The 23,257-nt window shown below is 39.3% G+C and overlaps 2 protein-coding genes across 2 annotated transcripts in view; one reads left to right on the plus strand and one right to left on the minus strand.

Annotated features, from left to right (window-relative positions):
* Positions 1-23,257, minus strand: part of LOC132786161 (uncharacterized) — a 61,070-nt gene that overhangs the window by 20,377 nt on the left and 17,436 nt on the right. The window lies entirely within an intron of this gene.
* Positions 58-21,627, plus strand: LOC132786158 (aminopeptidase N). The gene is made up of 4 exons (XM_060792601.1): positions 58-144; positions 204-898; positions 21,256-21,439; positions 21,500-21,627. Exons 2-4 carry the CDS (start codon positions 204-206, stop codon positions 21,545-21,547), a joined length of 927 nt encoding a protein of 308 aa, XP_060648584.1. The 5' UTR covers positions 58-144; the 3' UTR covers positions 21,548-21,627.

A 23,257-nucleotide genomic window follows, 5' to 3' on the forward strand; every position in this document is an offset into this window, starting at 1 on the left:
GATCTTCTTAGAAAAGGACTTTACGACATAACTCATGAACTTATTTATCAATGGCTAGGTTCGTGGGTGACGCCCAATTGGTGGAATGATGCCCATCTTAATAAAGCAATTGCTAGTTTTTTGGCGTCTGATATTGTATTAGAGGTAAGCTCATGTTTCCTATGTGAATATTATAACTTCAATTTAATCAATAAACATTGCAGATGGATGGAGGCGTTGAATTTAATGGAAAATATCCAATGACTACACTGTATTCATTGTATTACGAATTCAGTAAAAGATACCCACATTCACGTATAACTGGAATGAAACAAGAGACAATTTCACATAAAACAGAGTTAGTATTACGAATGCTTAATTTTACGTTGAGCAAAAAATCTTTTCAAATTGGAATACGAAATTTCATTTTGGAATATCAATATAAGACATTTTGTGGAGATGACTTTTGGGAATCTTTAAACTCACAATCACTAAAAGATGGAACACTTAAGCCTCATTTAAATGTGGGGGTCATCGTAAATACTTGGTTTGCATATCACCGTCTTCCAGTAGTCAAAGTCCTTAGAGATTACACTGAAAAAACGGCAATTCTGCAGCAAAAAGTGTATCTAAGAGAACGGCCGCATGATGTTCCAGAACAAGAAAAAATGCTTTGGTGGATTCCAATTCTACTTAATAGACAGGATGGTCTGAATTTTTCAAGTGGTTGTCCTTATCTCTGGATGGAGAATAAGAAGCAAATAAATATACAAAATATGCCCGAAAAAGATAAATTTATAATTATAAATTATGAAGAAATTGCACCTTTTCCAGTTAATTACGACAATAAAAATTGGAAAATGTTGTCAGATTTCTTACAAACTGACAATGGAAGGAAACAAATTCCACCATATACAAGGTAAATATGTAACTACATAGACATACATATATAAATATATATGTGTGTACTAACAAAGCTATATTTATTTTTTTAACCACATTTTGCTTATATGTAAATTAATTCAAACGATTCATACTATATTATTTATTAGTTTTATTGTACGTATGAACAAATAAATTCATTTAGTTAACAAAGCAAATTGATTTATGCGATTTCACGTCTGTTCAGTGAACAGTGTTCACCACGCGCTTGAAAACAGAAGAGAGTGATCTTTTCGTTTCCGGTTAACCTCGATAGCTCTAACTAGATAACATAGATTTCTTAGAAAATACCAATATTTCTCATTAAGTGTAACTTATAAAATACCAATATATCACATTCGTGTTTAAATAGCGTATTGTTGAAACTCCGCTTTCGGTCACCCTGGTCTCACATGATCAGCTGTTGTGGACCGCACTATTGATTCGTTTTACTTAACTACTCCCCTCCTCGAGTTTAAGGCCGCCCTCGCCCGACCCTATCTCCGCAACGACGTCCCTCAACTGCTTTGCAGACTTCTTCGCAGTGATGACGCGTCGACAGGTGAGGCCGACACAGATGAGCACGCAACACACGGCTGCCACGAAGAATGCCACATTGTAGATGCGATGCGTTCCGGCTGCTTCCTTAAACTTCTCGATCTCCTTCAGGTTACGTTCATTTAGCTGAAGGTACGGGAGGCTCAGAAGTTCTGAGTCAGAACATCTTGGCTGGCGGTGATGTTCAAGATGGGAGCGTTGGCGATTCCAGGGACTCTATTCTGGGCGTTGTTGTGGTTGATGAACAGAGTCCCGTTGATCTTGGCTCTGTTGTTGAAGGTGATGAGGTGTGTGCCCTGCACTCTGACTTCAGTACTGTTGTCGACTTGAATCATTGGTGGATTATCGTTCTCAGGATGAAGTTTTTATAAATAGTTACATTTTTACAAGAAAATCTGAGTAAGGTCACTTATCAGTGTGTCAAACCAAATTGATCTTAAGTCTGCATGATCTAATACGTTTAGGCTAACAATGTAAGCTTTTGCAAGGGAAATAACCAAGACTAACTTCATCGAAAACATTCTGCTCCTAGCCAATAGTCTCATAAAGACGGCTTGTGTCGATTTGTGAATCTTTGAATTCCTTTAAAGTTTGGTTGACTGTGGAGGTTAGTTTATTTATTCGATCCAGAGCTCTAGCGTTTATTTCGACCTGCCTACAGTTAGAATTTATTAGCTGCATCTCTGTAAATCTAGTTTTTTCTAAAAATGCGTGTTTTTTTATTTTTACTTTAGCTATTTGTTTTCTGCAGAGAGGTTACCCACCACTAACGGAAGATTGATGGAACTTATTCAAGGTGGCTAAATACAAATGTGCCTAGCGGCTGACAAATATATGTGCCTAGTGGCTAGAAAATATAAATGCCTAATGGCTGATGAAAATATCAAATAAGTGCCTAGTGGCTAAAAAATATAAATGCCTAGTGGCTAAAGAATATATGTGCCTAATGGCTGGAAAAAAGGAAAGGGGGTCATTTTATGTTGTCTTTATGAACCACCCTCCCCTTAATAAGTACCGTGGTCCCCAGGTCCGCTTCCACCGCTCTTTCTTCGCACAATGGCGTCAACTTGTTTCCCAGCCTTCTGTTGGATTTAATCAATACTTTCTCGCCAACCTCAAAGACTCTATTCTGCAGCAAAGCATTTTCCCTGCTCCTTAGCGCGTTTTAAGCGTTTCTGATTTTGCTTTGGATTTGGTTTTGAGGTTCGTCCGAATGCGCCTGAACTACATCGACCGGCCTTCTGTTAATAATAAAGTGGATCGACCGTTGCCGCCAACAAAATAACTTCTACTGTGTCACTCATTTTTTTGTCGATTTTTAGACACCTAGCAAGCTCTAGCAAGGTGCTATGAAAGCGCTCTACTTGCCCATTCGAAACACTGTGCAGCAGTGGAGCATTTGCAATGTTGACGCCGAAATTGTTGGCCAGCATTGTTGAAATTGTTTGTGAGTTCAACGACGGCTCATTGTTACAATAGATTGTCTTAGCTTTTGGGAAAAAAATCATCAATTGAAGAAGCGCCGGCTTCAGATCTTCAATGGTTCTTGACGGAATGGGCTGTACTACAGCGAACTTGGAGAATTTGTCAATGCAGATGAGCAAAAATTTTTTGTCAATGGAAAAGATGGGTATGTGTATCATTTCCCCCGTGTGTGAAGGGACTGGTGTCTCACCTAGTTCTTGCTTCCTAGGGTGCCTGTCGTATTTGGCCCTGCGGCATACCTTACAATTCAACGTTATCTCGTTCGCGAGCTTTGTCATTTTTGGGAAGTAATATTCTATTAAGACCTGCTTGACGTTCTCTTGTGCTGCCCTGTGGGCGCGATTATGTTCATCCGTCAAGATTGCCCTTCTCTCATTGACGTCGAAGATGTCAGCGACTATCTTCTTGCAATGATGGAATTTCGTCACTGGGAATGTTCTAACCAGTTCATCTTGAATCTGGGCGAGGTTGTGGAGGTCGTAATGGATCGCGTTGACCACCTTGGGGTTGACCGCAATTTTTATTTCCCTAATTAAGGATTCCCTGTCTACGAAATGAAGCGTATGCCGTGTTTTTTCTCGGAACAATATGACTTTCCTTGTTAAAGGGTACTTTGCCTCCTCAATCACGATCTGATTTCTAAAGCAATTTATTGGCTTATCGGAGGTCTCGATGGTGTAAGTGACAGATGCTTCGCTGTGTATCGTAGCGACGTCAGAGCCGGGGATGTTGTCTACAAGGGAATTCACGTTTTGCCGTGATAGTGGCAAAGATAAGGTCCATACAATTGCTAGGAGTTCACGCTCGTTAGTAGCGTAGTTCGCCTCTCTGTCTTTGAGAGTTCTAGAAATCATTGTGACTGGACGGCCATTCTGTGAGAGGACCGCCCCAATGCCGTACGCCGAGGCATCGGTGGTCAGATCGAATGGCTGCTTGTAATCAGGATACATTAGCATGACCTCTTCGGATGCCAGAATATTTCTTAGTTTTTCGAAAGCGTTGCGCTGTTTTTCGTTAAAACACACAGGAATATTTTTTGATCTGTATTTGCCGATTGTGCCGTTTTCACCTTTTAAGATGTCGGACACTGGTTTTGCGATGGCAGCAAAGTCTTTCACAAAACACCTATAGTAGCTGGCTAGACCTAAGAAGGATCTAACCTCGTATAGGTTTTTTGATTCATGGTAATGCTGAATGGCCCTTACTTTTTCGGGGTCAGTTCTAGCTCCCTGATCAGTGACTATAAACCCAAGGTATTCTACGCTTGTTTTGAAAAACTTAGATTTTTCTTTAGCGACCCTCATGTTTGCTTCACTTAATCTTTTCAAAATTCCGTCAACGTGTTTGAAATGATCGTCTTCGTTTTTTTAAAAAATTATAACATCTACGTAAACGTAGCATGTCTTACCGATTTCTTCGCGGAGCATATCGTCGATGGCTCTCTGGAAGATGCTTCCCGCGTTCTTCAGACCGAACGGAAGCCTACAAAATTCGTACTTGCCTTCATTTACGGAAAATGAGGTTTTTTCACGATCACGTTCCGCCAGAGTTATCTGGTGGTAGCCTGACTTCAGGTCCAGTGTCGTGAAGTACTTTGCTTGTCCGAGGTTCGCCAATATTATTCATATGTTTGGCATTGGGTATTTGTCGGCAATGGTTTTTGAGTTCAGCTTCCTGAATTCTATTACCATACGTTTTTCCTTGTTACCCATTTCGTCGACACCTTTTTTTTGTCAACAACCCAAATTGGGTTGTTATATGGTGATTTGGACTTCTGTATGATTTTGTCTTTAAGGAGGTCTTTTACCTCCGAATCGACGAAGTCGGCCACGCCCATAGGGTAAGGGTGTAGCTTAGAGTATACAGGCTCCTCGTCCTCCGTTCGTATGGTCGCTACAACCGAAGTGTTGAACGGTAATGCCTCGTCTGGGTCGGCGAATGCCTTGACCCTGAGCTTTAGCATCTGTGGGAATTTCGCTTTAACACATGATGGAGCTTCTATAAATGCTGCTGTTGTGAGATTAACGCTTACACATTTATGATACTGGATAGTCTCGGATTTAGAGCCTACCCTTAATTGCTTGCTTTTTAAGCATAACTCGACTCCTGCTTGAGCTAGGAGGTCATGGCCTATAATGCCATCAAATGTTGACAGGTTGTTTATCAAAAAAATGGGGCGGTTACGCCGAAGATTTGTAACAAGCATTTTTCGGTAACTTTGTTTGAGCCATGGATTGAATAAATCGAGAATGGCTTATCGACAGGGGTAATGGATTTTAGTTGCTGAAATGGCTTTATGTAGCTCTTTGTAGCGCCCGTGTCGATTAAAAATTTTCTGCTGACCCCTGCTACTCTTTGCTGAATAAACGGTAGCAGGGACTCTCCCCTAAAAAATTGACTGTATCATGATCTGAGTCTGCGTCTATATTGCTGACGGCTGCAGTGGCTGTTTCATTGTAGGAGGGGAACGTTTGCGCCTGCAATGTGTCTGGCGTAACGTGATCAACTCTTTGTCGCTGACCTCGTATAGACGTGCGCTGAGAGGCGGATCGTTTCGGGTTTTGGGTGTAGTTATTTCCCGAGGGACTTGGCTTTGAGAACGCCGTTTTTTTACGAAATTTGGACGAGGATGGGTCTACGTCCATTGGCTAAGGCGTATATGAGTTGTTTGGTTTGTTTTGTTCCTGGTCACCTTGCTTGCTACCCTGCTGCTGCCTAAAATGTGGGGATTTGGACTGTTTCCAGTTTGATTTTTGGTCTTTCCCTTGAATCTTCTGTTCCGCTCTGTTGGCTTTTTCTTCTAAGCTTTTAGCGAAGTTAGCTGCAAAAGCGTACCTTTCGTGATTTAATTCAACCTCTTGCGCAAGGGCTAAAGCCGTAGGCAGGTCTTTAGGGTTTGCAGCAAAAAGTATATCTGTGAGACTACGTTTAAGCCCGGAAACAAAAACTCGCAACGCATCGTCGCGGAATTTGTTACGTAAGCCCTTCGCTAGGGCTGGCTCATAACTCATGTTGACTTTGTTTATTAAAAGAGTGAGCTTTTTCTCGACCTCGTCATGATATTGGAGAAGTGGCATGTTACCCTGTCTCAACGTACCAAGCTCTTGTTCAATGACATGCATTGGGCGCTTGTCACTGTATGTGAAGTCAAGGCGACTTATGATTGCTTCAAAGTTATAACTGTACCAAAAGAGGCAAGAACTGCATCGGCAGGGCCTCGAATTTTACTCCTAATTATGATTACTGCCTGATAATGGCGTGAACTGCCATTATACGGTTTGAAAATGTCGTAGACGGCTAACGCCGCTTGTCTCCAAGAGACATACGACTCTTGGACCCCTGCAAATTCTTACAGGCATTTGACGGAATCCAATAGATCCAATGGCTCGTCGCAACGTACGTCGTTTCTTATCTCTATTGCAGCATATGTCTGCACTTCCGGTTGTTCAACGCGAAACGTTGCCATCTGGCTTGACAATTCGTTGATTCTCTGTATCAGCTCTTGTTTCTCCCGCTGGATTGCGGCTGCTTGCTCAGCTAAAGCGTTGGCGATAGCTGCCTCGACTACAATTCTAAGCTGCTATGGGTCCATGGCTGCCTGAGGGTTTCTGTGACTGTGCCTATATGCAATAACTCTACCTCCAAGAATTCTAATGTGGCTTTGAGTGTCTGACCCTGAACTGTTAGATTCTTGTTCAAGGCTTCTATAAATACTTAACGGCGAGCTCATAAGTTGTGGTAGTGAACTTTTAATCTGCTGGCGTCAAAGATAAACATGAGCCTATTCACAATCAACCAAAGGAAGGTGTTTTATTTTTCTATAATGAATATTTAACTGAGTTACAAAATATAGCGGCTATGCTAAATGTTATTTAATAGACTTAAGTTGCTGACTTAAAAACACTTTGCTACAAGGAGCTTTACTTACATGATTTGTTATTGTTGTAGGCTATAATTCCCGCGCAGCAGTCTCCGGTTTGTGGTTATTGTTGTAGGGTGTAGTTCCCGCGCAGCAGTCACCGGTTTGTAGTTATTTTGTGGGGTACAGTTCCCGCGCAGCAGTCATTGGTTTGTGGTTGCTGCTTTGTATTGTGGCCACAGTTTGCAGCTGATGCGACTGCGCAGGCGACTGCGCTGCCGACGTCGGCGTTACGTTTTGCTGCGCTGCTGTTGTTGCGGGCTTTTGTCAAATTGACTTTTGTCAAATAGCTTGGAGCTGTATTTGAAGTTGTTGCCTTTTGTTGCAGTTTGATCAACGTTGTTGATTTTTCGTTTTTATAACCGCGATATTCAAACGCGTGGGTAACTGGTTGGGCGCCAATTAATTCAAACGATTTATACTATATTTTTTATTAGTTTTATTGTATGTATGAACAAATAAATTCATTTAGTTAACAAAGCAAATTGATTTATGCGATTTCACGTCTGTTCAGTGAACAGTGTTCACCACGCGCTTGAAAACAGAAGAGAGCGATCTTTTCGTTTCCGGTTAACCTCGATAGCTCTAACTAGATAACATAGATTTCTTAGAAAATACCAATATTTCTCATTAAGTGTAACTTACAAAATACTAACATGTCTTATTAAGTGTAACTTACAAAATACCAATATATCACATTAAGTGTAACCAACTTATAATTCTGAGTATCTACACTTTGGTATATGTTTCGTGTTTAAATAGCGTATTCTCCGCTTTCGGTCACCCTGGTCCCACATGATCAGCTGCTGCGGAGCGCACTATTGATTCGTTTTACTTAACTTGCATACATATATAATATAACATAAAGTTTTTTGTTCGTCCTCGACGAACTTTTAATTTATAGGAAAATTGCACTATTCTGCGCACTTGAAAAATACAAAGAAATTTCTCATGATAACGGTATAAAAACATAGACTGATTAATTTAGAACCTCCTAAGTCGCCCATAATAAGTCAATACTCTACCCTGAAGCATTGTATGTATATTTAATGTACATATATAATCATAATATCATTAATTTAAACTGCAAATGAATTTTCATATACCATAAAAACACGTAAGATAGCTACAGTCTTGTGCTCGACTGTGAGATACCCGCTACCAATTTTGAATAAAAGCAAAATATTGCGGTATTATTCTCAAAATATACCAAAATACTACAAAATACTTAAATATATCAACTGGTATGTTGTTATATCGATATAGTACAACATTCAAAATATACCATAGACGGCACAATATACCAGATTGTCGGCCAAAGCAACTCAGACTAGAGGTGGAGAACTATCGATGGCACTATCGGGACTATCGATGGTTGGCCACTATCGACACGCTCTCGATAGCGGCGCGCACTCTCGATAGTGGTCAATCGCTATCCGTATACCCGCTTCCTCCGTAGAGACGGAGAGGGTCTTCAGCAAAGCAGGACAAATCTTTTCAAATAGGCGTACAAAATTATTGGTTGAAATTAATATTTAAATAGCAGTTAAGATAAACCTAAAAAATAAAACTTCATATTATTTGAATAACAATTATTTATTATTTTTAGATAAAGATTGGAAAACCAATTTCATTACTCTCATACTTTAAACAAATATGGATTATTTTAAAAACTAATTAAATTATTTTCTTTTACTGTACTATCGACAACTATCGACGCTAGATTTTCCTTGCTATCGTCGATAGTCGATAGTTTATGGAAATTATCAATAACTATCGATTGCGCAGACTATCGATAGTTCTCCACCTCTAACTCAGACCCCTAGTAAGTGGGCGTTTTTGCCCATACAAAAGTATTTCTTTAATAACGTCGACAATTTTTATCTGATCGCAACCAAATACCGCAAAATATATTGCTTTTATTCAAAAGGGGTAGCGGGTATCTCACAGTCGAGTACTTTCGACTGTAGCTTTCTTACTTGTTTTTTTTTAATTTTTTTGTTTATTGGTTTTGTTGTTGGCTATTGTTGTCGTCCGTGCTTTATCTGTTATTTCTCAGAGCGCTGCTTCAGAAACGATCATACTCTTTTTTTTTTAAATCGTTTGTTGTTATTGTTGTTCTTAACATCCCATTTTGCATTATTAATTTTTCAAGAAGTCGAAAGTATTGAGGTAGCTGTTGTTTGCGTTTATGACTGGTGAAGATTCCTCCACATGAATTGGCCGTGCTGGCCGTGGTTGCAATAAATAAAAAACTGGGAATCTGAAAAGGGAAATATTCAAAAAGCTGTCTGATTGAAAACTATACAAAGACTTCTTTGACCGGTCCGTTATGAGATCAAACTTTAGGCCACCTAGATAAAAATATCTTTTCCCCACCGGTGACATACATATTCTACTCGTCAAATTGTAACAATTCGGTCTCTAATACTACCGGTCATGTTTTATCGTGTATGTTTAGTTAAAGTATGACAAAATCATCTCTTTGGCAATTTTAGACTTCAATTTTTGGAATGCGTCTTCTTGCTTGTCGCCCCAAACGATTACTTCACGGCCCTTTAACAGTCTCCTCAAGAGTTCAGTATTATCAGCCGATCAGCTACGAGCTTCCCAATATATGTGATAAACCCAAAAATCTACGTATCTCTTCTTTATTCTGGGGAACTCTGAACCTTGTGATGACTGACTTTTTCTGGGTCGACTTCAATGCCCTTGTCCGACAAGAAGTGGCCCAAGAGCTCAATCTCTGAGTTCTCACTACGCATTTCTTGTCATTTAGCACTATGTTGGCTCGAAATACGCTTTTAACAGTCTCCAGCGTTTTATCGTCTTCCTCCAAGCTATTTCTAATTTAATGCGTTGGGCAGGGCGACAACAATTCTTCCATTAATTTAAAAAAATCTCTAGAGTTGAGTTTACACGCCGCGGTATGCAATAAATGTGGTGATCTCGCGACTACCCTCGTCCAGCTCCAACTAGTGACATACGTTTTTAAAGACCAGCCGTCCAGAAAAATATGTATCGAAAGTTGGTAACGGATAATTTTCGCGCCGTATGTCTTTGTTGCCCGTCGCATTTACAGACATACTCGTACTCGAATGTCACCATTGTCTTTGAAAGCAGTTACGACTGGAGATCCAAGGGCTTGGTCCCAATACGGTTTCAGATTTAACGCCTCGTCCAGCTTATCAGTAATTTTAATCTCCAACGCTGTTGGTACTCGTTTTACGGGTTGTTGTATCGGAATTACCAACTCGTCATCGGAGAGTTTAACTACGACATTGCACTATTTGGGAAATAAAACAACCTTCTTAATTCGATTTGCGTCTAAACCAAGTTTTAGAACGTTGTGTTCGATGGCCGTGTTACGTCTCAAAACTGATTGTTTACCCTTTTCGATTAGGTAAACGTAAAACAATCAGTTCTGGATTATTTTGTACTGAAATCGGAGCCTTGAAAACCTGCAACACTTTGAGTAGGAAATAATCGGATGCGTAGGCGCTAAACTGGCTTGCAAATTCCACCCGAGTGTTAAACACTCTTGTTCCACAAAGTTTCTCCAATCTGACTGACTTACCAGATTGCATTTTGAGCCTGAATCAATGATCATATCGACTGTATCGCCACAAATTTTGAAAGGGATTTCTACCTACCTTTTAACAGTCTTAATGCCAATATCACCAGATGTGGCCTTTATTGTCGAATTTTCATTGCGTCTCGATGAAACCTTATCCTTCTAGCGATATTACGGCCCTAAAAAAGTCTCTTTCAAAAGTGAAGTTCCGCAGTGGCGAAAAATATTCGTTCAGCTTGGTGATGAGGGGTGGGAATACATAGTACTTTGCCTGCTCGTTTAACGGAATTAAGGCCCCTGAAATGTTGTACCGCCGAGGTACAGGAACTTGTTCGTCTTCTTATAGGAGGAGGTGATCTCTTCCATGTCTAGCACTCTGTTCGCCATAGCGCTTTGTCCATTGTCAGGCACAGAAATGATTTAAGGTCAGTCATGATTATATTCAACTGAGAAATTCATAAAATTCAAGAAATAAACAAAACAAAATATTGCAGTATCATTTTCAAAATATACCGAAAATACTAAAAATATACAAAATGGTATGTTTGGTATATCGATATAGTACCCCATTCAAAATATACCATAAACGGCACAATGTGCCAGATTGTCGGCCAAAGCAACTCAGACCCCTTGATCTGCGTGCAAACATAACAAATGCTGTCGAAAAAAAATTATAGCTCTATCTCTTCATGATGGATCTTACATTGGCGCATACATATTTTCTCAATTGACACGAAACATCGCAAATCGAAAGTACGCGATATTTCCCAGTGCTAGTCATGGTTCAATTTCTAACTGATACAAAATTTATGTGTGGTGGAACATAACTATTTGTTAAAAAAAATATGTGTGAACATAAAATTTCATGAACAATTTAAATACTAGACTAGGCATATTAAAAATGTACCAATATGAAAAAAGTGATCCAATCTACCAACGCATAAAAAATGTACCAGTTTTGGTACATTTGTACCATTTTTGTACATTTGTACTTTCTATCTAGGGTATCTAGTTTAAATATGTATATAAAATAAAAATTAAGATTTTCTTCCATAAAATTTTGGACTTTATGCCACCAAATCGGCAATCGGCTATTAGTTTAGAAGCTAAAGGAACGCTAGAAAAAAAGTTGTCGGTTGTTACAGTCCTTTCTTTCATGATAAAAGGCTCCAGTAGTCTCACTACTACAAATTCACTGAGGCGTCTTGACAAATTTCGTGTTTCGTCTTTTCCTAGATAAGGAAAACCATTCACGATATACTTCGTTTCAACGCCAGAAACTAGCCAGAATTTTGTCTTGTCTGGTTTGTTTGGCATATACTGTGTAAATCTACACCTGGCTTTCGTTGGAAACAATTATTCATTTACTGTAATATTTGCTCCTGGTTTGAAACAGTTTTTCAGTTTATCTTGTGAAATTGTCCATTCTTTGCTTTGAAACTCTTGAAGCTTCTAATTCGGTGCAAGATTTGACATTGTCTAATATATGGTGGTCAATCAATAGTAAAAAGGCTCTTCGATTATATTTGTTTTAGCGTATACTGTAGGTCCAGATATGACTTTAAATATGCATCGACTTGGTAACCTTCCAACAACACCTCCTTCCAATATTTTTCCAAATAGTTCCACTTGCAGAAACTTTTCATTATTTTCTTCGCTAGACTTTTCTCCATTACTTTCATCATCACTGCTCTCAATATAGAAACTATTGTTACAATTATCGCTCGTATCGCAAAACTTCGCCTTCACTTTCAACATTTTTATCTTCAAAGTGCGAAAATTCCGAAGGTATGTCTTGTATTTGTATTAAATTCAAAGTAGTTCGTTTTGTCCGTTTTTCCATTTGTATTTTCTAAGAGCAATGAAAATAACAAAAGGGGACTCCTTCTTTTATCTTCCCAACTAGTCAACTTTGAAATTCAACATCAAAATAAATATTCATTTTCCGCAGTAAATCTCACTCTGAACTGAATAGAACGAACAAATGTCAATTTAGCACATCGATATTTAATTGTTATTTATCTTATTATACATATATTCTAACATATTTTTAATCTAATTTAATTAGCTGTCCAGCGTCTTTTAATATTTATTCGCGGTTTTCGTTTAATGCATGCTGTTCACAAATTTATTTTGTTTTGTCCGCGCGTCAACAAGCACGTGCTTGGTATCACTGGGCCACTTGATGGTACTGCCGTTAGTACGTCAACGTCCAAATATTACCCTATAAGCATTTCAAGAGAATTTACAAAAACTAAACCAAAATCTGTGAATGCCGTAGAAAACACACTTGTTTATTGGTAATAATACTGCTACCAGTTCTACCAGTCAAAATTACTGGCATCGGTATAAGTACCAAACAAAATTTTTTTTTTTTTTATTATGGATTCAAAATAGTTACAAAATTTATTACATTTATTTGTTGTTATAAAAGTCATATAAAAGATTCTGGAAAAAATATTCCGTCAAAGTCAATATTTAAGGTCCAAAAGGCAAAACCAGTAATTTTGACTGGCTCGGTAAATCTTGTGTTAGAATAGATTTTGGTTATGCAGTAACCGCAATTTAATCGGCAGACACAGTTCAACACTTATTTTACTCACATTTTATTGCTTTGCACACCACCTTAACATTTATATACATGTCGGAGTCTGTTCTACCGAAGTCTGTTTATTCATTATCGCGAAGCGAGTTTCGATGCTCTCACAGGCGATTGCACGAGCACACTGCCCGCCCGATCCTTTTACTGCCTACGCCATAGCCATTGAACCATACCCAGCGACAGCGTCTCGTCGCTGTCGCCCCGCAATAACTGTACTTGTCAAAGCGACAAAATGCGGACAACCAACAAAGCGCAAATAAAGAATGATGCAATCTAACATGCACACTCTTAATTACGCAGTGCCAATGTGCCGAAACGCACAAGTAACTACGCAGTGTCAATGTGCCGATACGCACCTACAACTGCGCAGGGCTAATGTGCCGACACGAGATGCTGCTTTACTCACTCTCCGACATACACATATTCATACATATGTACATATGTGTATAGGCGCAATTTGAGCGTCGGCGTGAGTGTCGCAAATGCAACGGTTCTTTATTATATAACTTTGTGCCGGCAGGAAATGTATGTAACAGGTAAAAAGAGGCATCTCCGATCCTATATTATTGATCAGCATCAATAGCCGAGACGAAATAGCCATGTCCGTCTGTCTGCCTGTCCGTATGAAACACTGGATTTGAGAGACTATAAGAGATAGAGATATAATTTTTTTCGACAACATTTGTTATGTTTGCACGCAGATCAAGTTTGTGTCAAATTTTTGCCACGCCCACTTCTGCCTCCGCAAATTATTTAAAAGCTAGAGCTTCGATTTTGGTATGTATATACAATAACAACTATAGTATTTGTCATCCCCGAAAATTTGGTTGCGATCAGATAAAAATTGTGGAAGTTATTAAAGAAATACTTTTATATGGTATGTGTATGCATGTGTAGTTTTGCAACGCATATAAACACGACAACAATTGCTAGTGTCTTAGATGCTTAGAGTTAAATAGCGGCTTCATAAGCATTGTGATAGGTCTAGTGGTAGAGTCAAAGCTACAGTCGAGTGTGCTCATCTGTAAGATACCCGCTGCCCATTTTGAACAATACAAAAATATTGCGATATTTTTTCAAAACATACTAAATTAATATACCGTAAACTTAAAAAAAAAATCTTAAATGTATATTTGGTATATTAATATGATACTACACTCAGTATGTACTATAGAGTGCAAAACATACAAGATTGTCAGCCAAAGCAATTACGACCCTTAGTAAGTAGACGTTTTTTGCCCATAAAAAAGTATTTCTTTAATTACTTCGACAATTTTTATCTGGTTGCAACCAAATTTTTAGAAATCACGAAGACTATAGTCGTTATTGTATATGCCAAAACTTGCAGGTCTAGCTTTAAAATTACGCTTGTTCGATTTTTGTTGATTTGGATACTGATACGTAGGGCCAGGAAACAGTTGACACCGAATGTAACTGTGTTTAACTCGAAGTCACCGATCTCACCGTCCGACGTACGAAACAGAATTCGTTGGAACGGTGTGTGCTTCGAGTCCATAAGGATTTGACGATACATCTTCTCTGCAAAGTGAGATCCGTTTGGAGAATGGGCCTGGATGAAGGATATCATTCAGACTTTTGCCATTTGAGGATGGCTAAGAAGCGTTAAAAGCGACCCGCACCTTCGTTGTGGTCCTATCTGGTTTGAAGACGGCATGATGAGGCAGATCAAAATTAGGAGTCATGTGACCCAAGGCCACGTTCTCCTGGAAATCGGCATTGTACTGCTCTTTTAGAGAATCGTTTCTGCACAAACGATTCTCGTTCTTGAGAAACTAAGCCAGCGCTTTGGATCTGGAATGACCCAATTCAATCCCATCGGGCTTCCGGAGAAGCCCGAGAAGCAGTGAGAATCCAGCAAAATACGGTTTTTTGCGCAAGAAGTGAGCCACAAATGTTTGGCCGGGAGCCGCTCAAAATGACTGACGGAAGGATATCCGCGCCAATTAAAATGTCAATCTGAGCACTTTTGTAGAAATATGGATTGCCAGTTCGATCGCTGGTAGATCCCTTAGGATACTTTGCGGCATATGGATTGAAGGCAGCTTGCGTGACAACTGTGGAATGACGAACGCTGGATCTCGATATGGAGCCTCGGCTTCGTTGGAGAACCAATGCTGAAGTGACATAACTTCTGCACTTGGGACGCAACTGCGTGATTCAGCCCAGATACTTGGGCTTGCACGGACTGGAATGGCAACTTTATGCTTTGGAATAAACGCTCAGAAATGAAAGTCGCTTCGGATCCGGAATCGATTAGTGCACGTGCGGTGTGTGTAGTACCCAAATGGCATACATTGATGACCGCCGTGCCGAGAAGAATATTCTGAACGTTAATGTCAAAATGATTCTGCACGTTTGATTCTGAGTGAACTGTATGTTAGAAAGTGTATCTGAAGTTGAAGAGGAAGAGGCACCATGATGGGCACCATCGCCCCGATGAAGAAGAATATTGTGCCGGCCCTTGCATGTAAAGCCATTGTGAGCATTCGCACACTCTCGGAGCTGATGACCTCTTGCAAAACAATTTAAACAGAGGCTCTTTTGTTTAATGTAGGTCATCCCATCATTAACCGACATTTGAAGGAAACGCGAACAGACTCGGACAGGGACAGAGACAGGGTAATTCTCTTTTGAGCACAAGTCACACGATTTGCCTTTCTGAGTAATTCGGGCCTTAAAAGAGGTAACTCACTTTGAACTCTGCTGTGGAAGGGATGATCCAGCGGTAGCGTTCTGCGAGTTGGAAGTTTGTTTCACGTCCTCAATAGCCTCGAGTGTACGATAACGCTCGTTGAGGAACGTGCTCATGTCAGCCATGCGAGAGTCTTGGACTTGTCCATCAATGATTGCTCCCATAATGAGAGTGTACAGGGTGCGCCATCTAGACAGGACCTAATGAAATGTTGAATAACTTCTCCATTTTTTAGTCCATTTTGGAAAATAAACAAGATTCATTTAGGGTATAGAATGCCATTTATTGACAATTCACTCCGAATACAATATCGATCAAATGACCGCCTTCATTAGAAACACAAAAAGCGGCCCTTTTTTGGGCATTTCGCATTGTATTTGACAACATTTCGGGCAATTCCGTAATTTCCGCTTGGATATTAACTTTTAGTTGTTCAATAGTCTTCGGTTTGCTGACATACACCTCACTCTTCAAGTAGCCCCACAGAAAAAAGTCCGGTGCCGTCAAATCCGGCGAACGAGGAGGCCACTCCAAATCACCCTTTTTTGACACAACGCGTCCCGGGAACTTGCTCTGCAATTGAACGATTGCTTTCGATGTACAGCGCTACAATTTCAGCCCGATTTTTTGCTGTGAGTCGATCCATGTCTAAAATGGCATAGGCTGACGATTCAGAATCTGGCTGGCTTGTCAAAATAGGCTGAAAAATGGCGGAGTTATTAAACATTTCAATAGGCCCTGTCTAGATGGCGCACCCTGTAAGTTTGGGGAGCTTGGATGAGCAAAAAACCAGGATGCATTCTGCGAAAGGACTAGAGACAGAAATGTTTGAATGCTCAAAAGGGATCAAGCACCGCTGAATCGTACTCTGCAGCTCCTTAATCGCTGCCCCCGACTCTTGTAAAACCGTGGACAGGTTGAAGAGTATTTTGAACTGGCTCGTGATCAGTAAGCGCTTGTTTTTAAAGCGCTTACAGAGAGCACTCCAAGCCGATGCGAAACCATCGTTCGTGAGCGCAAACTTGGCAATGATCTCGTTGGCCTCATCTGCAGTTTTGGAATTCAGATGGAACAATTTCTCGACAGGAGTCAACCTTGGATTGTTGACGAAGATGGCCGTGAAAAGATCACGAAAGGTCGGCCAACGCAAGTAATCCCCATGGAAAACTTCGGTATCGACTGGAGGGAGCCGGCAGCCACTGGAATACACAGGAGGCGCGGATGTGTCACTCCTGACTGACCCGGTTACTCGGGTAATTTGCCCCTTCAAGCGGGCGAGACACCGCTCCTACACTGAATAACAGTCATCGTATTTTGCCTCCATGGCCTCTATTCCTTCGTTGTCGCCGTCTCGATGCAGTGCATCAGCGCACGTGGCATAAGCGGCCTTGAAATTGTCCCAGAGAACTTGTAGCCGGTCACGACGATTCTCGTACGTAACATAATCTGCTTATTTATTGTCATAAGGGCGGAACAAAGTTCTCCGGGTCGACAAGTTATTTATATATATGTCGTAGAATGGCTAGTTTGTCCATTGTACGTGTGCGTATAGTGTTTGTGTGGCGACACGTTGTCGCTAGTAGTTTTAAAATGCACAGTAGCTGAGGAAAAGAGACACACTCTGCTGCTGAGCATGGTCTGATCGTAGAGCGCTGACTGAATGAGAGAAACAGAGAGGGCAATAAATATTGCAGGAATTGTGAAATTAGACAGAACTCTGTGTTACTGAAGTCAGTTGGGAAGCGTCTCTTGCTGTGCAATTATACAAAAAAATGGAAACAAATGAGGAATCTTCGACATCAGAAGTGGGATCTGCTTTGCCTACTGCTCATGCCACCGATCCGTATTTGTCAGCGTTGGAGCTGCAAAACCACAACCTACTGGAAATCATCGAAAGCATGCAGACACCAAGGGCACCGCCAACCGATGAAAAAGCGTCATATGTGACTTTTCCAAAATTCAATCCTGACAGCGCTGGAGCGGATGCTTCCTCTTGGTGTTCAACAGTTGATCTAATTTTTGCGGATAACGTGCTCGAGGGTAGCAGCCTGGTGATCGCCCTAAGCAAGGCACTAGAAGGCTGCGTATCACAGTGGCTTTCCCAAATTTGCTTTGCCGGCATCACTTGGGCGCAAGTTGTTTATACAAGCTGTTTATACAACGCTTTGTTGGAATTGAGACTTCTGCCGCCACGCTATTAAATGTTCTGAATGATCGACCAAAGCCGGAAGAGGGCTTCGCTGAATACGGTAGCCGTATTGTGACGCTACTTATGTCAAAATGGAAAGCCAAGGATTTGGAAGAAATAGCGGTAAAAGACAACAAGATGACGCGCTGGGTTTTTACAAACAACGTGAAAACTCGCAATGAGTTACAACAACAGTTGCACACTCTTTCAAAAAGCGCAGTATAGACGACATTGTCTATCTCGGAATCCAGTGCCTGAGAAAAATAATGATCAAAATAAAATACCTGAGGAAAATAGTGGTCAAAATAAAATACCTGAGAAACGAATAAATTGGACTGAGGTAACCGACAACTGGTTAATTTCGGAGCAACTGCGTGATAGTGAGATTTTAGAAATATCAACTAAATTAAGAAATAATGAATTACCAGATAATTTAGATAAAACCTATGAATTCCGTATGTACAGCGAATACAGCGAAATGGTAAAACTAAATGTCTGCCGGTAATTCCAAGGTCATTTAGATGGGCAATTATCAATCATGTCCACGAATCAATAATGCATTTGGGATGGGAAAAGACATTAGATAAGGTTTATAGCTATTATTGGTTTGAAAACATGTCAAAATATGTGCGTCGGTTCGTAGAAAACTGCATCACTTGTAAATTATCGAAGCCACCCGTAGGTAAAGTGCAAGCAGAGTTACATTCTATTCCCAAGATAGATATACCGTGGCACACAGTACATATTGACATAACAGGAAAATAGAGTGGTAAAAACGACTTAAAAGAATACGTTATTGTCTTAATAGACGTATTTAAAAAATTTGTTTATTTTTACCACACTTTGAAAATAGATACGGAAAGTTTTGTTAAGGCCGTAAGTTCAGATGTTTCTTTATTTGGCTTGCCTACCCGAATTATAGCGGATCAATGTCGTTGTTTTGCAAGTTCAGATTTTCGTAAGTTCTGTTCCTCTCGAAAAATTAATTTGCATTAAATTGCCACCGGTGCGAGTAGGGCCAATGGTCAGGTAGAGCGAGTAATGAGTACACACAAAAGTATGTTGACGGCTGTGGAAACCGGTCAGAGATCGTGGCAGGATGCGTTGGCCGAGGTGCAATTGGCAATGAATTGTACGGCGAATAGAGTAACTAAGATTAGCCCATTAGAATTGTTAATTGGTAAGGAAGCTAGACCTTTTGGCTTACTACCAATAGATGAAAAAGTTGATGACAAAATAGACAGAGAAAATCTAAGAAAACAAGCCAAACAAAATACGGAAGGCGGCGCACGATATGATAAGCGCAAGTTTGATAGTAATAAACATACTTTAGGCGATCACGTATTGCTTAAGAATGAGGAGCGTCATCAAACTAAGCTTGACCCCAAATTTAAAGGGCCGTTTGAGATTGTCAAAATACTAAATGGAGATAGTTATCTGTTAAAGTCCTTAACAAGTAAGCGAACTTACAAATATTCCCATGAATTCTTAAGAGCTTTGCCGAATAATCAGCTAATACGCGATGATAGAGACGGCACGATGGAAGATGCGTCTGACGATCAAGAAAGAGATTCATCAAAAAATAAGTGGCATAAAATTTGTATAGAGATATTCCGAAAAAGAATTTAATGTTAAAAGTGTTAAAGGAATTACACTAATGTTATTGTAATGTGTTAAAGGAACTACACAAATGTTAAAAAATGTTAAAGGAATTACACTAATGTTATTGTAATGTGTTAAAGGAACTACACAAATGTTAAAAAGTGTTAATGGAATTACACTAATGTTATATTGTAAGATGTGTTAAAGGAATTACACAATTGTTAAAATGTGCCAAAGGAAATGCACAAATGTTTTATTTTACAAAAGAGAATAATGTTATTAAAGAATAACTAAATGAATTAATAAGATTATGTTCAATTGAAGAAATGTAATGAATACAGAATATTTGATATTTATATACATACATACATAAGTGATTTTTTATTTTGAAAGCTTTTGTCCAATACATGAAATAAAAATATCTGTTTAAAAATAAAGAAAAGTTTAAAGTGAAATTGAGTCTCGTGGTATTGAAATCTAAACACACGAGGACGTGTGAGTTGTCAGGAAGGCCGTGTCGTAGAATGGCTAGTTTGTCCATTGTACGTGTGCGTATAGTGTTTGTGTGGCGACACGTTGTCGCTAGTGGTTTTAAAATGCACAGTAGCTGAGGAAAAGAGACCCACTCTGCTGCTGAGCATGGTCTGATCGTAGAGCGCTGACTGAATGAGAGAAACAGAGAGGGCAATAGACATTGCAGGAAATGTGAAATTAGACAGAACTCTGTGTTACTAAAGTCAGTTGGGAAGCGTCTCTTGCTGTGCAATTATACAAAAAAAATGGAAACAAATGAGGAACCTCCGACATATGTATATTTAATCAATTCAAATTTAAATTAAACCACTTAATTTCTCACTGATCGCGTCCGACTTGCAAGTGCGTAATGCAGAAACTAAATAAGTTTTTCAATTTTCTGTGATCTCGATTATCGCAATAATCTGTATTCCGTTATTTTAAGCGCGGTTTTTACTTTGTCCTTACTTACCTGGCTGGCGCAATGCCAACTCGTGCAAAACTGCAAGGCTGATGTGTGCCTCTAGTAAAAAAAACTTAACCAAATTCGTCATGCCGCTTTCAAGGAAAGACTGCAGGCTAATGCTAGGCATTTTAACTGGTCTTTTTCTGTCGGCTGCATGCTGTAAAGCTGGGTATCATGAACAGTGATCAGTGCAGGAAATGCAACGAGCCCGGGGTTAAGGAAACACTCGAGCATCTTCTCTTTAGATGCCCAGCGTTATCCCGACTCCGGCTGAAATACCTTAATTCGCCGTGCCACAACGATGTTCGGGACGTTTCACGGCTACCTCCTAGGATGCTGCTGGCTTTTGCCAAAAATGCATCCATACTGCGCGACTTCTGAGACGTAGATACGCTACCGATACAGCTACCGACCTCCACTGGTCTATGCTTTGCCCCGTACAGAGGCAGCCGGTCCCACCTAACCTAACCTTACTTACCTTAACTCCAAATATACTCAGACAAGAGAGCATTTTATGAATCTATGTTTATTAAGCACTGATTACGCTTCGAGAACGCTCTTATTTATGTGCATGCTCAGAAAACGCTCTTAAGTTCATTAAGCAACTCCATCAACAACTTTACCAGTATAAACCTTTCGCGCGTGACTAAGCAAGTATGTGATGTAGAAGCTTGGCTTGCGTCATAAGAGATATCGTGCTAGTTTAACAATTAATTTTTCATTTTAACATTTCAGGGCAAAATTACTACATGATGCTTGGAATCTTGCTTTTGCAGGGGATCTTAGTTTTTCAGCTGCCCTAAACATGACTCTATTTATAAAATATGAGCGGAACCACATTGTTTGGAATCCAGTTTTTACATTTATAGATCAAATTGGACGACATATAGATGAGTCGGAAGTACATGCAAAATTTGAGGTGCAACAGAATACACAATATTAAGTACCTCATAAAAACTAAAATTAATCTTAATTTCAGTCCTACGTTATATTTTTGTTGGCTCCTTTTTTACGAAGAGTTAGATGAAGAAGTCTCAATCGAAGACAACTGGAAAACTGACATTCGTACATTAACCAAAAGGTTCTTATGCCTAGCTGGTTATAAACCATGTATAAATGAGTCCGAACAAATTTTTGAAATTTGGCAGAATACCACCAACCCGAACCATGAATATCCGTCCGTATTCATTAAATTTATATTTCTTGATATATTTAACCTTTTATTTTATAGGGAAGCTTCTCATTATTTGTGCTCCATATTTAAATGGGGTTCTCTAGAGAAATGGCAATTTGGATTAGAGCGAGTGATGCAGTTTCCAAAGTCACGAAAGTTGAGTGAAAGAACACATTTATTGAAAGCACTAGCCGGTTGCCCCACACAGCCGGAAAAAATTGAACGACTTTTAAAAATAACAATTCTTGAAGATCATTCAAATTTTACTGATAACGACAAATTTTTAATTCCTTACTTCACTAACCAGCGGTTCTAGTCATTATTCACTGTTGAATTTCGTATCTACAAACTGGATGACTCTTCGCCAAAAGTGAGTAATAAGTAATATATTTTTAATATTAATACGAGCGGATCTGATGATGAAACATATGTTACTTATATATCTTGTTCATAAAATAATATAAAAAAATGGTTTATTTCAGATTTAAAAATAAAACTAATTTATGGGACCATTTAATAGGATCGGCTACTGGCTTTTTCTTAACTCAGAAAGGTTATAACATGGTCTACAAGTTAATTGAAGAGCGTGCTGGAGAATTTGACAGTGCTCAGCATATTGTAGAAAAATCTCTCCGAAACATAAAAGAAGAAACTAAGTGGAGTGAAGAAAATATTCCGGTTATCGAAAAGTGGCTAGATCACTTATTAGCTAATATATAAAATAATCTTACATATATATTATAGATTCAATTAAATATGATAAATTTTGTTTTTGAATATTTAGTATACCAAGTGAGATTTGTATGCTTAAATTACCTTGATAACTTCAAGACAAGGGACTTTTTAAGTTGAAATTTAGATAATAAAACAATGTCATTCAAATACCAAATCAGATGATTTAATTTTGAATAAAGATACAGAATCGATTTACTTTAATAAAGAAAAAGACTTCTTGTCGAAATATTTTACATACAAGTTAAGAACAGAGTTGGTTTTCAGGTATACAATGTATATTATACATCGAACTGCATGTTATGAAGCACACTGCAGCGCAAAACCAACGATACGTGCGCAGCGTCAGTGATATTTTGATCATTAACTCCTAGGAACCAAACTACAGAAACGTCAACAACAATAACTACACCAGCGAAGACGCAATACCAATGTCAGATCCAGCAGTTGCAGCGGTACGATAATAACAAGAGCAACGAAAAAGCAATGCCAGACACAGACAGCAATTGCAATAGAAACGGGAGCAACAACAAAGGTAGCGAAGGGAACCTCGGAGCAGCACCGCCGGCAGATCAACAGTCAGGGGCCTCTTCTTTTAAAGTTCATTCATCAAAACACAGCCCAACCGAAAAACTCTAAAAACTTCATTTGTTTACTATAAATTATTGTAAATTCCTTATTCTAAGTTTTTCATATTTCGATCTTCAAGTGCAAATTAACAGACGTTTCCCGTTTGTTTGAACACATATTTACATACAAGTTAATTATTTGTGTTAAAAATAATAAGGAAAAATATTTTAGCATTCTGGAACCTGTTCCTTATTGATTCAA

This window comes from Drosophila nasuta, chromosome 2R (assembly GCF_023558535.2).
Source record: "Drosophila nasuta strain 15112-1781.00 chromosome 2R, ASM2355853v1, whole genome shotgun sequence".
In the NCBI taxonomy this organism is placed as follows: domain Eukaryota; kingdom Metazoa; phylum Arthropoda; class Insecta; order Diptera; family Drosophilidae; genus Drosophila; species Drosophila nasuta.